General features: G+C 44.0%; 1 protein-coding gene across 1 annotated transcript in view; it reads right to left on the bottom strand.

Moving 5' to 3' along the window:
• Positions 1-14,861, bottom strand: part of LOC139559702 (low-density lipoprotein receptor-related protein 8-like) — a 169,627-nt gene that overhangs the window by 13,875 nt on the left and 140,891 nt on the right. The window contains exons 10-13 of the mRNA XM_071375922.1: positions 13,225-13,396; positions 12,069-12,302; positions 11,414-11,532; positions 10,272-10,411 (exon numbers count right to left, since the gene is read on the bottom strand). Coding sequence (XP_071232023.1) covers positions 10,272-10,411; positions 11,414-11,532; positions 12,069-12,302; positions 13,225-13,396 — 665 coding nt within the window. The remainder of the gene's footprint in view (positions 1-10,271; positions 10,412-11,413; positions 11,533-12,068; positions 12,303-13,224; positions 13,397-14,861) is intronic.

Genomic DNA, 14,861 nt, shown 5'->3' with positions numbered 1-14,861 from the left:
GTCCCCCAAAACGAGCCCTTTGACTTCTGTTTGTCAGATAGGAATACATCCAACTAATAACTTCCGTGGACACATTAAGGGAGGATAGTTTAGATAGGAGGACCTCATGATTCACAGTTCTGAATCCAAATGGCATTTGATGTATGGAGTTGCCCTGAATGAGGTGATCAGTCAGATGATCAGCCACCCATCTTTCAGCTACTTTTGATAGCACTGAAGAATGCTCATCACCAGATTTTTAACAGGTATCACTGCAGCAGACTTCCAAGCATTGGTGAAGAACCCATATTTGATGGACAGATTAACTAGATGGACAATAGGGACAATCAGAGAATATTTGTGTGTCTTCAGGAATACAGTGTCTAGGCCAAAACACATTGTTTGTTCTAGAGCTCATGAAGAAGCAAATAATACTGTCCACTGCTGACGCTGAGATTTCAGGAATTCTGAATATTGGTTTATTATTGTCTATGGGAGTGAGAACTGTGGTCTTGGTTGAACATCTTTGAGCCAGTTCCCTGACAGAGTCAACAAAAAAATTGTTACAGGTGGTGGATATGAAATTGGAGTCTTGAATTAGAATCCCATTAACCTTTAATTCAGGATGTTTTTTGGCCTTTTCAGCTCCTCTCCCTGTTAGTTTGTTGAGATTTTCCCAAATCACTTTGCCATTTCCTTTTGCTTCAGTGATCACTCTAAGAAAGAACTCTGCTTTTGCTTTTTTTAAATTTATATTCCTAACCACCTTATTTCTCAGTGCTGTAAATATACATCTGTCCTCATTCTTACCAGAATTCAGCGCTTTTTCCCCAAGGAAAAATCCCATTCTCTCATCTGCCTCCAGAGGTCCTCATTGAGCCATGCTAGAGAGGTTTTCCGTCTTGGCTTACGTTGAAATTTCCTAGTAAAAGAGGTATCTACTTTGTCAATAGCTGACAGAAATGTTCTGTATCCAGACTCTGGGTCTTCATTGCTTAACAGATCAGACCAGTCAATTTGACTTATAGCTGCATCGTAGTTACTCTGCTCACTTTTCTGGATTTTTTAAATCTTACTGTTGCACGTTAATATGGTTCTTAAATCTCTTTTTAGTGATCTTTATAACCAGCAATGTAACATTGTGGTCAGATACACCAGTTAGTAAGTTACTGGACTTAATTATTCAATCAGGTCTGTTAGTAAACACCAGATCAATTTGAGTCTGGGATGACTGTGTTACTCTGGTTGGACCTTGTATTATTTGAGTCAGGTTGAAATAATATGTGATCTGAGTTTTTTTCTGCAAGTTTTGTTTTCCCAGTTTATATTGAAATCGCCCATGAAGATAATCTCCTTCTTATGATCACATTCTTTAAGCATGGCATTTAGATGGTCATAAAATTAGATATCAGATGTTGGTGGTCGATATAATCCAATAATAGCGAGAGACATATGAGGGGAGAGGAACACATTCAGCCCCATACATTCAATGTCATTGGCATGTTTCCATATGGTACGATTGCATTTAAAGTTATCTTTCATGTATATAAGCAATCCGGCCCCTCTGCCCTCTCCCCTGTCCCTCCTGAATATGGAATATCCAGGTGTCACGCCCTGACCATAGAGAGCCCTTGTTTCTCTATGGTGTAGTAGGTCAGGGCGTGGCTAGGGGGTATTCTAGTTTATCATTTCTCTGTTGTGTTTTAGTTTATATTTTCTATGTTGGTGTTTTGTATGATTCCCAATTAGAGGCAGCTGGTAATCGTTGTCTCTAATTGGGGATCATATTTAAGTAGATATTTCTCCCACCTGTGTTTGTGGGATATTATTTTGTGTTTGTACATGTGCACCACGTAGTCACGTTCCGTTGTTCGTTTATTTGATTTCAACACTATCATCTGCTGATTCAGGTAGTTCTTTAATTGTAACTTGAACTGAGTTCTGGTCAGCCACGCGCGACTTCAAACTGAACGGATTATTCTCTTTGAACACAACATGTTTTCCTCTGACTGTTATTCCTTTGATCAGAAGCTTTGTCCTTGCTTCCTTACTGAGAATATACACTGCTCAAAAAAATAAAGGGAACACTTAAACAACACAATGTAACTCCAAGTCAATCACACTTCTGTGAAATCAAACTGTCCACTTAGGAAGCAACACTGATTGACAATAAATTTCACATGCTGTTGTGCAAATGGAATAGACAAAAGGTGGAAATTATAGGCAATTAGCAAGACACCCCCAAAAAAGGAGTGATTCTGCAGGTGGTGACCACAGACCACTTCTCAGTTCCTATGCTTCCTGGCTGATGTTTTGGTCACTTTTGAATGCTGGCGGTGCTCTCACTCTAGTGGTAGCATGAGACGGAGTCTACAACCCACACAAGTGGCTCAGGTAGTGCAGTTCATCCAGGATGGCACATCAATGCGAGCTGTGGTAAAAAGGTTTGCTGTGTCTGTCAGCGTAGTGTCCAGAGCATGGAGGCGCTACCAGGAGACAGGCCAGTACATAAGGAGACGTGGAGGAGGCCGTAGGAGGGCAACAACCCAGCAGCAGGACCGCTACCTCCGCCTTTGTGCAAGGAGGTGCACTGCCAGCGCCCTGCAAAATGACCTCCAGCAGGCCACAAATGTGCATGTGTCTGCTCAAACGGTCAGAAACAGACTCCATGAGGGTGGTATGAGGGCCCGACGTCCACAGGTGGGGGTTGTGCTTACAGCCCAACACCGTGCAGGACGTTTGGCATTTGCCAGAGAACACCAAGATTGGCAAATTCGCCACTGGCGCCCTGTGCTCTTCACAGATGATAGCAGGTTCACACTGAGCACATGAGCACATGTGACAGACGTGACAGAGTCTGGAGACGCCGTGGAGAACGTTCTGCTGCCTGCAACATCATCCAGCATGACCGGTTTGGCGATGGGTCAGTCATGGTGTGGGGTGGCATTTCTTTGTGGGGCCGCACAGCCCTCCATGTGCTCGCCAGAGGTAGCCTGACTGCCATTAGGTACCGAGATGAGATCCTCAGACCCCTTGTGAGACCATATGCTGACACATGCACATTTGTGGCCTGCTGGAGGTCATTTTGCAGGGCTCTGGCAGTGCACCTCCTTGCACAAAGGCGGAGGTAGCGGTCCTGCTGCTGGGTTGTTGCCCTCCTACGGCCTCCTCCACGTCTCCTGATGTACTAGCCTGTCTCCTGGCAGCGCCTCCATGCTCTGGACACTACGCTGACAGACACAGCAAACCTTTTTGCCACAGCTCGCATTGATGTGCTATCCTGGATGAACTGCACTACCTGAGCCACTTGTGTGGGTTGTAGACTCCGTCTCATGCTACCACTAGAGTGAGAGCACCGCCAGCATTCAAAAGTGACCAAAACATCAGCCAGGAAGCATAGGAACTGAGAAGTGGTCTGTGGTCACCACCTGCAGAATCACTCCTTTTTTGGGGGTGTCTTGCTAATTGCCTATAATTTCCACCTTTTGTCTATTCCATTTGCACAACAGCATGTGAAATGTATTGTCAATCAGTGTTGCTTCCTAAGTGGACAGTTTGATTTCACAGAAGTGTGATTGACTTGGAGTTACATTGTGTTGTTTAAGTGTTCCCTTTATTTTTTTGAGCAGTGTATATATATATATATATATATATATATATATATATATATATATATATATATATATATATACGTACTCTCTGTTCTGGCCTCAAGTGGTTTGGGTGAATTTCCTGTATGAGACTGTGTTAGAGCTCCTCCTCCTTAACGGGGTTGGTTATGACCTTTGTCAGGATTTCTCTCTCCATGATAAAAATAGGTAAAACAGTCTCCTTTGGGGCATTTCCACCCACAACCTTATTCCAGGTCTCATTTTCCATTTTCCTTGACATCATTTTTTGCATCGCTGGAAATAGCCGCAACTACAGCAGCCATTTTAATTGTAGTGTTAATGATTAAAGTCATTTGTTCAACATTGAAATATATCAACAAAACTATTCAGCATTATACAGTGAGGATACTTCTTACTTAAGAATTTATCAATGGTTGATCCTCAAATAGATATTTGCTAGATTCAGTGTTCTCCAGCAACTGAAGCTTCCCAGCCGGACCGAATACCCAAACAAAAGGAGATGTCAAAACACCACAAAACAAAATATGGATATATCATTCCTGACCTCACAGGCTGTCGGTCGATAAATCCAAAAACAAATCAAACAAGCAAACAAGCCACCTGGTGACTATGGATAGATAATAAACAGCGAGTAGCAACTGTGTAAAAAGAAATGGGGGGGAAGGGGGGGGGGGGTCAATGCTAATAGTCCGGGTGGTCATTTGATGAATTGTTCAGCAGTCTTATGGCTTGTGGGTAGAAGCTGTTAAGGATACTTTTGGACCTAGACTTGACGCTCCGGTACCGCTTTCCGTGCGGTTACAGAGAGAACAGTCTATGACTAGGGTGACTGGAGTCTATGACACATTTTTGGGCCTTCCTCTGACACCGCCTAGTATAGAGGTCATGGATGACAGGAAGCTTGGCCCCAGTGATTTACTGGGCAGTACACACTACCCTCTGTAGCGCCTTGAATGGGCTTATAAAAGCACATGTTTTACTCCAGCAACAACCAGCTCTCCAGCAACAACCAGCTCTCCAGCAACAACCAGCTCTCCAGCAACAACCAGTAAAAATCCCGTCTCTGAATGCTGCGTGTTGTGTCGGATAACTAAGGTTCCAGGTTAACTTATTTCCACAAATTATGCTAATTAACCTATAGACCGATAGGCATGATGGTCAAATGTATTTACATCGACTGGTATTTCCATCACTGGATAAAAAACATTATTTTGCAATGGAATTTTTTGAAATTCAATGGATAAAAAAGCCTACAAAAAAAAGCAGGCTAATGGAAACCCTGGTGCGTGTGTGTGCGTGTGTACGTGTACGTGTGTTAGTGTATGTGTGTTAGTGTACGTGTGCTGCAATACACTAAATTAAACTGTAATAAAAGTGGATTGGGTTTTACGAAAGGCTAACAAATGTTTTCTTCTCAGAAAATGGACAATAAATTATGTATTATTAAACCACCATCCTGCAGTAGCTGTCTAACATTTGTATCAGCTTTCAATAAGAACATATTTTTCCTTTTAGCTACTACAATGCATTAGGAATTTTCACATATTAACTTTTAATAGTAGAGCTCTACTGTAGATGCTCTTGTGACAACTGCAGATGCAAAAAGGATTTCCATATTGTTTTACTGAAATTGTAAAAAGCTCCTTTCAAATTTACCAGCAGTTTTGGGAGTGGATAGTTGGGAGTGGAGAGTATGGAGTGGAGAGTAGGGAGCGGAGAGTAGAGAGCGGAGGGGAGAGGAGAGTAGGGAGTGGAGAGTAGGGAGCGGAGAGTAGGGAGCGGAGAGTAGGGAGCGGAGAGTACGGAGCGGAGAGTAGGGAGCGGAGAGTAGAGAGAGTACAGAGGGGAGAGGAGAGTACGGAGGGGAGAGTAGGGAGCGGAGAGTAGGGAGCGGAGAGTAGAGAGAGTACAGAGGGGAGAGGAGAGTACGGAGGGGAGAGTAGGGAGCGGAGAGTACAGAGCGGAGAGTAGGGAGCGGAGAGTAGAGAGCGGAGAGTAGAGAGAGTACAGAGGGGAGAGGAGAGTACGGAGGGGAGAGTAGGGAGCGGAGAGTACGGAGCGGAGACTAGGGAGCGGAGACTAGGGAGCGGAGACTAAGGAGCGGAGAGTAGGGAGCGGAGAGTAGGGAGCGGAGAGTAGGGAGCGGAGAGTAGGGAGCGGAGAGTACGGAGCGGAGAGTAGGGAGCGGAGAGTACGGAGCGGAGAGTAGGGAGCGGAGAGTACGGAGCGGAGAGTACGGAGGGGAGAGTACGGAGGGGAGAGTACGGAGCGGAGAGTAGGGAGCGGAGAGTAGGGAGCGTACGGAGGGGAGAGGAGAGTACGGAGCGGAGAGGAGAGTACGGAGCTGGGAGCATTAGGAGCGGAGCGTTAGGAGTAACTTTAGGAATTTGAACAGTGGACTAAAACAATGTCATTACCACAGTGGATTGACCATGCAGAGCCTTTAAGGCAGCAGGGTAAATACCACAGTGCCTAAACTGGCTGTGAAATGAAACTGACACACACTTACATGCTGGCTAGACCGGACAACCATGTGCGTCTGCATGTTGATTTTGTACATTTTGTACCAGATGCGATCCAGACACGCAGGTTAAAATATCAAAATGAAAAATTCATGGACATTTAGCTAGCTAGCTTGCTGTTGATGGCTAATTTGTCCTGGGATATAAACATTGGTTGTTATTTTACCTGAAATGCACAAGGTCTTTTTTTTCTGGATCTTGTGTTCTCTATTCTGACATTTAATCCACATATAAAAAGTGGAAACTAATAGTTTCTAATAATCTCTCGGACACTGGACTGGAGTGTGGACCTCAGTTCATCTTTCAATCACCCACGTGGATGTATGCTCCTGAAAACCAATGAGGAGATGGGAGAGGCAGGACTTGCAGTGCGTCAAGCATCAAAAATAGAACCAAGTCCTACTTTAGCGCCTGCCTACGCAGACGCTCGTTGCCATGCTCGAGTGGTTTAGATGAAATTATTGAATAAATTGTATGTGTACATTTATTTTACAACGTTCAAACTCCTTCAAGACCATTTGAAAAGCATTTCAGGTGAAGCTGGTTGAGAGTGTGCCAAGAGTGTGCAAAGCTGTCATCAAGGCAAAGGGTGGCTAAAATATATTTTGATTTGTTTAAAACTTTTTTTGGTTACTACATGATTCCATATGTGTTATTTCATAGTTTTTATGTCTTCACTATTATTCTACAATGTAGAAAATAGTAAAACAATTTAGAAAAACCCTTGAATGAGTAGTGTCCAAACCTTTGACTGTTAGTGTATGCTTGCGCGCACGCACACTCACTCACACACACACACAGACTTACACTTCCTTCTGGCCCACCCCTACCCAGCCTCCAGCCTGTCTGTGTGTGCCATGTGACTAGGGCCAGCAGTAAAATGTTGTTATGGGTGTGTGCCAGTGTGTCAAAGCTGTGCCTGCACATCCATATGTGCCAGTGTTGTGGTCCTGCCTGCAGTGTGTGTGTGTGGCACTAAGAACAACAGAGATCTGGCCAGAGCTCAGCTCCTCTCCTGTTTCCTCAGTTTATTCCAAACACTCTGTTATCCCAGAGGGGAACACAGCACAGCAGGAACACATTATTTCATTTTTGTATTTTAGCAGACACTCTTAGAGTGACTTACTTACAGGAGGAATGAGGTCAAATCCCCAGATTTTTCATCTTGTCGGCTCGGGGATTCGAACGAGCGACCTTTCAGTTACTGGCCCAACCCAACTCTCTTAACCGCTAGGCTAGCTGCTGCACACACACACACACACACACACACACACACACACACACACACACACACACACACACACACACACACACACACACACACACACACACACACACACACACACACACACACACACACACACACACAGCAGTGGGAGGTTAAACACAGACATTAAGCTCTGCATAATACTCCAATACCCAGCTAATGATAGCTCCGTCATTTGGCGTTAAACCATTAAACCCATATACGGGACACTCGTACCTGTATACGGGTTGAAAATGACAGATTTGGGCACTAATAAACCCCTATAATAAACCCCTATAATAAACTCCTATAATAAAATCCTATAATAAACCCCTATGATAAACTCCTATAATAAAATCCTATAATAAACCCCTATAATAAACCCCTATAATAAACTCCTATAATAAAATCCTATAATAAACCCCTATAATAAACTCCTATAATAAACCCCTATAATAAACCCCTATATTGGAATGTAGTGGCTGTCCAGTAACTGTATGGGTTTTGACTGACAGACAATCTGAATTTGAGCACCGCACGCCACAAGAAGTTGCCCCCCCCATCCCTCCCGCTAACCGGACAACTTTTGCCATTTTTTGTTGTTGTCTGAGTGAAGGAAATGCGGTAAATTAAGAGGACACTATGTATTTTGAAAGATAAATACCTCTTTGATGTCATACAAGCCAAAACGCCCGTTTGTGCACTTCACATTCCATACCATAAAACTCATGTCATACACAGTGTCAACGTTTATGATCACTATGTTCGATGTACAATTCCAATACCCTGGGTTGTTCTGAACAGAATGAGCCTATGTTTGTCTTTTACAGTGGCGTTGCGTGGGTAAAACCGCTGGGGAAGCCGAGACAGAAAATAATAAAAGCCTTATTACAACCTATGTGTTGTGATAACTGTGTTGTTTACTCTACAACCTGTTGGTTCATATGCCTTGACACCGTGATATATTTGACACGTGATATATTTGACACGTGATATATTTCACACCGTGATATATTTCACACCGTGATATATATGCCTAACGCTGAGACAATAAGAAGACACAGTTTGTTTCATCACAAAACCGGAGAGCAACCTCTGTCCGGTGAAGTCCACAAAGCATATTGCATGTAACAAACAGTTACATGATCTACAGCATGGTGAAGCAAGCTAAAGTTTCAGACATTTTTTTGGACCACATAGAGTTACCGCAGGAGCTCCCCTATTCCAGCACCATTTCAACTTCAACATTTCAACATCATCAAATCACCTCTGCTTAGTCTAATACAGGGACAACTAAAAGATAACAGAAACAATGTAGTCCAATACACAAATACACAAACTCACGTGCACTCACTCTGACAAACGTGCACAACACACACACACACAGAGAAATCAGAACCATGGACAGCCATATCATATTTAGCTTACGTAAGCTAAATATGATATGGCTGTCCATGGTTCTGATTTCTGTGTGTGTGTGTGTGTGTGTGTGTGTGTGTGTGTGTGTGTGTGTGTGTGTGTGTGTGTGTGTGTGTGTGTGTGTGTGTGTGTGTGTGTGTGTGTGTGTGTGTGTGTGTGTGTGTGTGTGTGTGTTGTGCACGTTTGTCAGAGTGAGTGCACGTGAGTTTGTGTATTTGGGACCGGAGTAGCTGGGGGGTAGAAAAAGTAGAAAAACCACTCACCCTACAGGTAGAGAAATGGTTACTTGGTTAAAATGTTAACTAACTAACTTCCTTTCATGGGCAATGATGAGCAAGCGAGTTAACAGCCTACTACATCTAGTTACATATTGAACTTTCATCCTCTTAGTCCAGGGCCACAATGTGTATTAATTAATGGTTGAATCAGAATAGCCTTTATAATCACTGGCCAGTATGGAGAAGGAAGTAAAAACCACAAGTCCAAATCTCCATCAAAGGGAAGCCAAATGCTCGCTGGCTTCCTTTGCATTTAATGCTACGGGCGGAAACAATGTCATACTCTTTATGACCAGACAGCATCAGACAGATGGCCTACACATACAGAGACAGAGGGGCGCTGTTTTGCTCTCTCTGATGTTTTCTCCAGTGAGATACATTCAGCCTCTAGAGAATTGAAGGAAAATTATGAAACAAAGAGAGACAAAAACTAAATTATGTTTATCTTATTTCTTCTCAATTTCTTGGCATCCATGTATACGCGCCACTGCAAAATGATGATCAATTTCCCTGAATTGCATTGTGAAAGCCTAACACTGTAATATCCTATTTTATAACTTAGCTAGTCACGTTAGTAATAGTACAGGCTTTCAAATGATGTCCACCTGACCCAGAATGTGATTTATAATGGACCGTTTTTGGATTGCGTAAACAACAACAGTAATTGTGTGATGGCGGGGATGCAGGGTTGTGCATCTTGACTTGCTGCACCACCGCTTAATATGGAAACTGCTTGGCATCCGACCGCAAGGCGCCACAGAGAGTGGCGCGAGTGTGTACGGCCCAGTACATTACTAGAGCCGAGCTTCCTGCCATCCAGGACTTCTATACCAGGCAGTGTTAGAGGAAGGCGCTAAAAATGGCCAAAGACTCCAGTCACCCAAGTCATAGACTGCCCTCTCTGCTACCGCACAGCAAGAGGTACCGATGCACCAAATCTGGAACCAATAGGACGCTGAACAGCTTCTACCCCCAAGCCATAAGACTGATAAATAGTTAGTTAAAAACACTCCAGGCCGGGCCTCCTGAGTGGCTCGCTCTCTCTCTCTCTCTCTCTCTCTCTCTCTCTCTCTTTCTCTCTCAGCTACTTTAAAGCGTGCCCACAGATACCTAGCTCATCCCTCTGCTCGCTCAACCCTTCACTCACAAGATGTTCCCCTTAGAGCAGCAGAGACCGGCAAAACCACACACACACCTCGAACACGGCCAGTGCGTAGGGGTGTCCCAGTCTCTCTGAGGAGGACAGGTGTGTCCTGCGATGAGCCCCGTTCAAGTCCACACTGCAGATCAGGTGCAGCTTGGAGTCTACCCAGTAAAGACGCCTGTTGGCTACGTCTGATACACACACACACACACACACACACACACACACACACACACACACACACACACACACACACACACACACACACACACACACACACACACACACACACACAGGCATTAGATGATCACTTGGGCAGACAGGCATACAGTAAATAATGTATCTACTCTGCTCTGAAAACACTGCTCACTGAAATATTTAGTCAAACAATCAATTGGGGTTATATCAAGAAGTTGAAGTTGCAAACTCCTGGAGATGAGTTCACTATGTAACAAATGTAACTATATTCCCTATGTAACTATATTCACTATGTAACTATATTCACTATGTAACAAATGTAACTATATTCCCTATGTAACTATATTCACTATGTAACTATATTCACTATGTAACAAATGTAACTATATTCCCTATGTAACTATATTCACTATGTAACTATATTCACTATGTAACAAATGTAACTATATTCCCTATGTAACTATATTCACTATGTAACTATATTCACTATGTAACTATATTCCCTATGTAACAAATGTAACTATGTAACTATATTCCCTTTGTAACAAATGTAACTATATTCCCTATGTAACTATATTCCCTATGTAACAAATGTAACTATATTCCTTATGTAACAAATGTAACTATGTAACTAAACTAGTGAGAAGGAAACTGTGGAAAAGCACTTCACAAATGGAATGTATCATCATCATCATCATCATCATCATCATCCTCATCATTAAAAGGTTTACAAGGCGCTCAGCTATAGATGAACATATGGTTTCAAGTCTGCTTGAAGAACCAATCTGTTATTGTTAAAAACAAAGCATTGACCAGGGTATATGCAAGGAGCTCAACTATAACGGGCAATTCCTGTGTGTGTGTGTGTGTGTGTGTGTGTGTGTGTGTGTGTGTGTGTGTGTGTGTGTGTGTGTGGGTGTGTGTGTGTGTGTGTGTGTGTGTGTGTGTGTGTGTGTGGTGTGTGTATGGTGTGTGTATGGTGTGTGTATTCTTACCCAGGGTGATGCCGTTGGGCCACTCGATGTTGTCTGACACCAGGACTTGTCGGTCCACCCCGTTCATCCCTGCCTTCTCTATCTTGGCCCGGGTGCCCCAGTCAGTCCAGTACATGAACCTGAGGAGGAGAAGAACAGTTGTCCTCCTCTCCTCTGTATTGCAGTTTGGTAGAGCATGGCACTTCTAATGCCAGGGTAGTGGGGTTCGATTCCCGGGACCACCCATACGTAAAATATACGCACGCATGACTAAGTCGCTTTGGATAAAAGCGTCTGCTAAATGGTATATAGTATTCTATTCTATTAGAAGGAAGACAGGAAAACCAATATGATACTACTGTATGCATGTTGACGTGGATGAACATACTACATATTACCAAACACGTGTACACCTTTACATATGTGTCAAACTCTCATTCATCACAGCTGACATAACATAACACAAGTACGGTGTCTGGTTGAGGTCAATCTGTACCTGAAACACTCTGTAGCACACTGAACATTATATATATTACTGGTGGAAGTGCACCCCGAGGAGGAGCACTTGGTTTTCGACTTGCGGCGTTGTCTTTTCATCGTTGGCCCTTTGATTTCCGAGGTGTTTTGCACCAACACAACCAAAAACCAAACCCCCTTCCCCCCCACCCACACTTACCCATGCTGTGGATCCAGTGCTATGGCTCTGGGCTCGCTGAGCTCCGTGTCCACCAGGACCCTCCTCTTGAGGCCGTCGTAGGCCGAGGCCACCGAGACGGTCTTGTGGCCCGAGTCGGTCCAGTAGAGGTTGTGTTGGACCCAGTCCAGGGCCAGGCCCTCGGGGGAGAGGAGAGAGCCAGAGTCCACCAGGGTCACCTGCTGGGACGGGTCGCCCGCCTCTGGGATCAGAGCACTGGAGAGGAACATGTGAGCATGGTAATAGATAGGGGTGTCAAAGACACACAAAGTCTCGCGCTAGCTACCTCGAAAGTCAGGACCAGGATTCAACGCAGATAGACAACCTGTGCAATGAGATTTTAAAAGGTGATTTATGCTTGAGCTGATCTCCGTAGCTTTTAAGTAAACGTCTGGAAAATTGCTTTTAAAAGAGAGTCACTTCTGGCTGGACATGGCTTTATGCTAGCTGCTCCTGTAGACTTCCGCCATTGCAACGTTATGACTTCAGAAACTACATTCGACTTCCTTCAAACTGCACGCCGAGACATACAAATGGTATCCATGAGTTCATCTGACTCTGTGCAAGTACAAAAAATTGCTTAGTTGCCAAAATGTCAAACTATCCCTTTAACGGAGTTCATTTCACGGTCAGTGTCTGTAGGTGAAACACTCTGTCCAGAATAGCAGCTGTCCACATAGGGAGCTGTCTTCCATCTAATGACCAGGGCGGTGAGGAGTGGTAGAGGACAGGGTGTCACTCACACTTCTGAATAGGGTGTCCTGTGAGACCTGTTCTCTCTTTTATAATGAGGACACTCTTCCAATTAGAACAGCCCACCGGGGGGTAAGAGACGCCAGGTAGAGGTAAGAGGGGTCTGACAGAAACCCTGAAGAAGACAGCTTGCTGTCGAAAGGTTGGCTAATTATTATCAAATGTACTGCTGTGGCGGCTATCTTCTTTTTCTTACAAAGAGAAAAGAGGTACCAGTACTGAATCATGTGACTTTATTAAATATATCCAAAAGTAGTAATACATAATAGTTCAAGTCAGGGTCAAGTAGGGTTGCAAAATTCCGTAAACTTTCACAAAGTTCCCAGGTTTTTCAGAAATTCCAGTAGGAGGATTCCTGGAATCACAAGGGGAAAAATAACGTTACCTGTAGATGTTACGGTGGAAGCGGTCGCACCAGAACAGGCGGTTATTAGCCACATCTACGTCCAGCGCCACAGCATTCTTCTGGGTGGCAAGCACCTGGCGGTAGTCCCTCTTCACCGGGTCTACACGACGGATCTCCTGGCGGTTGGTGAACAGCAGGTAGGGAGACTTCCCTGGAAAGAGGAGAGGTCGACTTATTTCACCCATAATGCACTAACTGTAAGTCGCTCTGGATAACAGCATCTGCTAAATGACTCAAATGGAAATGGAAAATGTTCATTCAGCGGACAAGTAAACAATCTGACAGTTGGGATTCAAACAAATATTTACAGGACTGATGTGGCCTTGCATCTAATAAACATGTCCACAACGCAGACATCTTTTAGTACACACTGAAAGCAATTTCAAAAAGGTGAGTCAGCCATATAGTGGTTGACAGCTTCAACACACCATACCTGAGAGAAATCGCATTTCAGAAACTCCTGTCCGCTACCATTGAATTTCAGCCTACGATTCTACATGACATAATATGCAACTAAACTTAGCTGATCACAGTTCTCCCCTAAAACCACGAGGAAGACGGACATGATCTCTCACTAAAACATTCCAAACTGCTGAATAGTGTCAGTATCGATCAGTCTGTCCACGGGTTATTAACCTTCCGCACCTCATTATCTAACACAAGATATAGATCAGTAACAACAGCATTACACACACACACACACACACACACACACACACACACACACACACACACACACACACACACACACACACACACACACACACACACACACACACACACACACACACACACACACACACACACACACACACACACACACACAGAGCAGTATCTCACACACACACATCCACTTAGCCCACAGAGCTCATTGACTCATAACACGGTCATGACTCAATACAGAGACACAAAGACAAACCGATACGGTCGTTCCCGCTGAGGCTAAACAACCTTGAACGAAGTGAAGCCAGCCAGATCATTGACTTTGAACGGGGAAGCGTTCAGTCAGAAGCTGTATCCCGGTATCTGGTGGTTCCCAGGGAGCTATAAGGATATGGATCCGTTCAACTGCTATTTCAACTGGAGCTCTAGAGTAGGGTGAAGCTGCTTTAAGTGCAGATCTAAGGTCAGTTTGTGTTTTTACTCCTAATGATTAAGTGATTAAATTAGGAAAGGAGAATCTGATCCCAGATCAGGGAAACTGATGTCTTTGTTTCTGTCTATATCGCAACTGAACGTTTCAGCCACTACGGATTTTAGCTTTAAGGTAAGGGAAACTGATCCCAGATCAGATCTATATCGCAACTGAACGTTTCAGCCACTACGGATTCTAGCTTTAAGGTAAGGGAAGCTGATCCTAGATCTGTGCCTACAGCTATATTATATCTGGAGCCTAGATAGGTGTCTTTCTGGAAGGTTTTCCCATCTCCACAGAGGACCTCTGGAGCTCTGTTAGAGTGACCACCGGATTTCTGGTCACCTCCATGACCAAGGCCCTTCTTCCCCGATTGCTCATTTTGGTCGGGCAGTCAGTTCTAGGAAGAGTCTTGGTTGTTCCAAACTTCTTCCATTTAAGAATGATGGAGGCCACTGTGTTCTTTGGGACATAAAATGCT

This window comes from Salvelinus alpinus, chromosome 30, assembly GCF_045679555.1.
Source record: "Salvelinus alpinus chromosome 30, SLU_Salpinus.1, whole genome shotgun sequence".
NCBI classification, from domain to species: Eukaryota; Metazoa; Chordata; class Actinopteri; order Salmoniformes; family Salmonidae; genus Salvelinus; species Salvelinus alpinus.
Note: the sequence above shows the minus strand (reverse complement) of the source record. Positions and strands in the feature narration are given on the sequence as shown.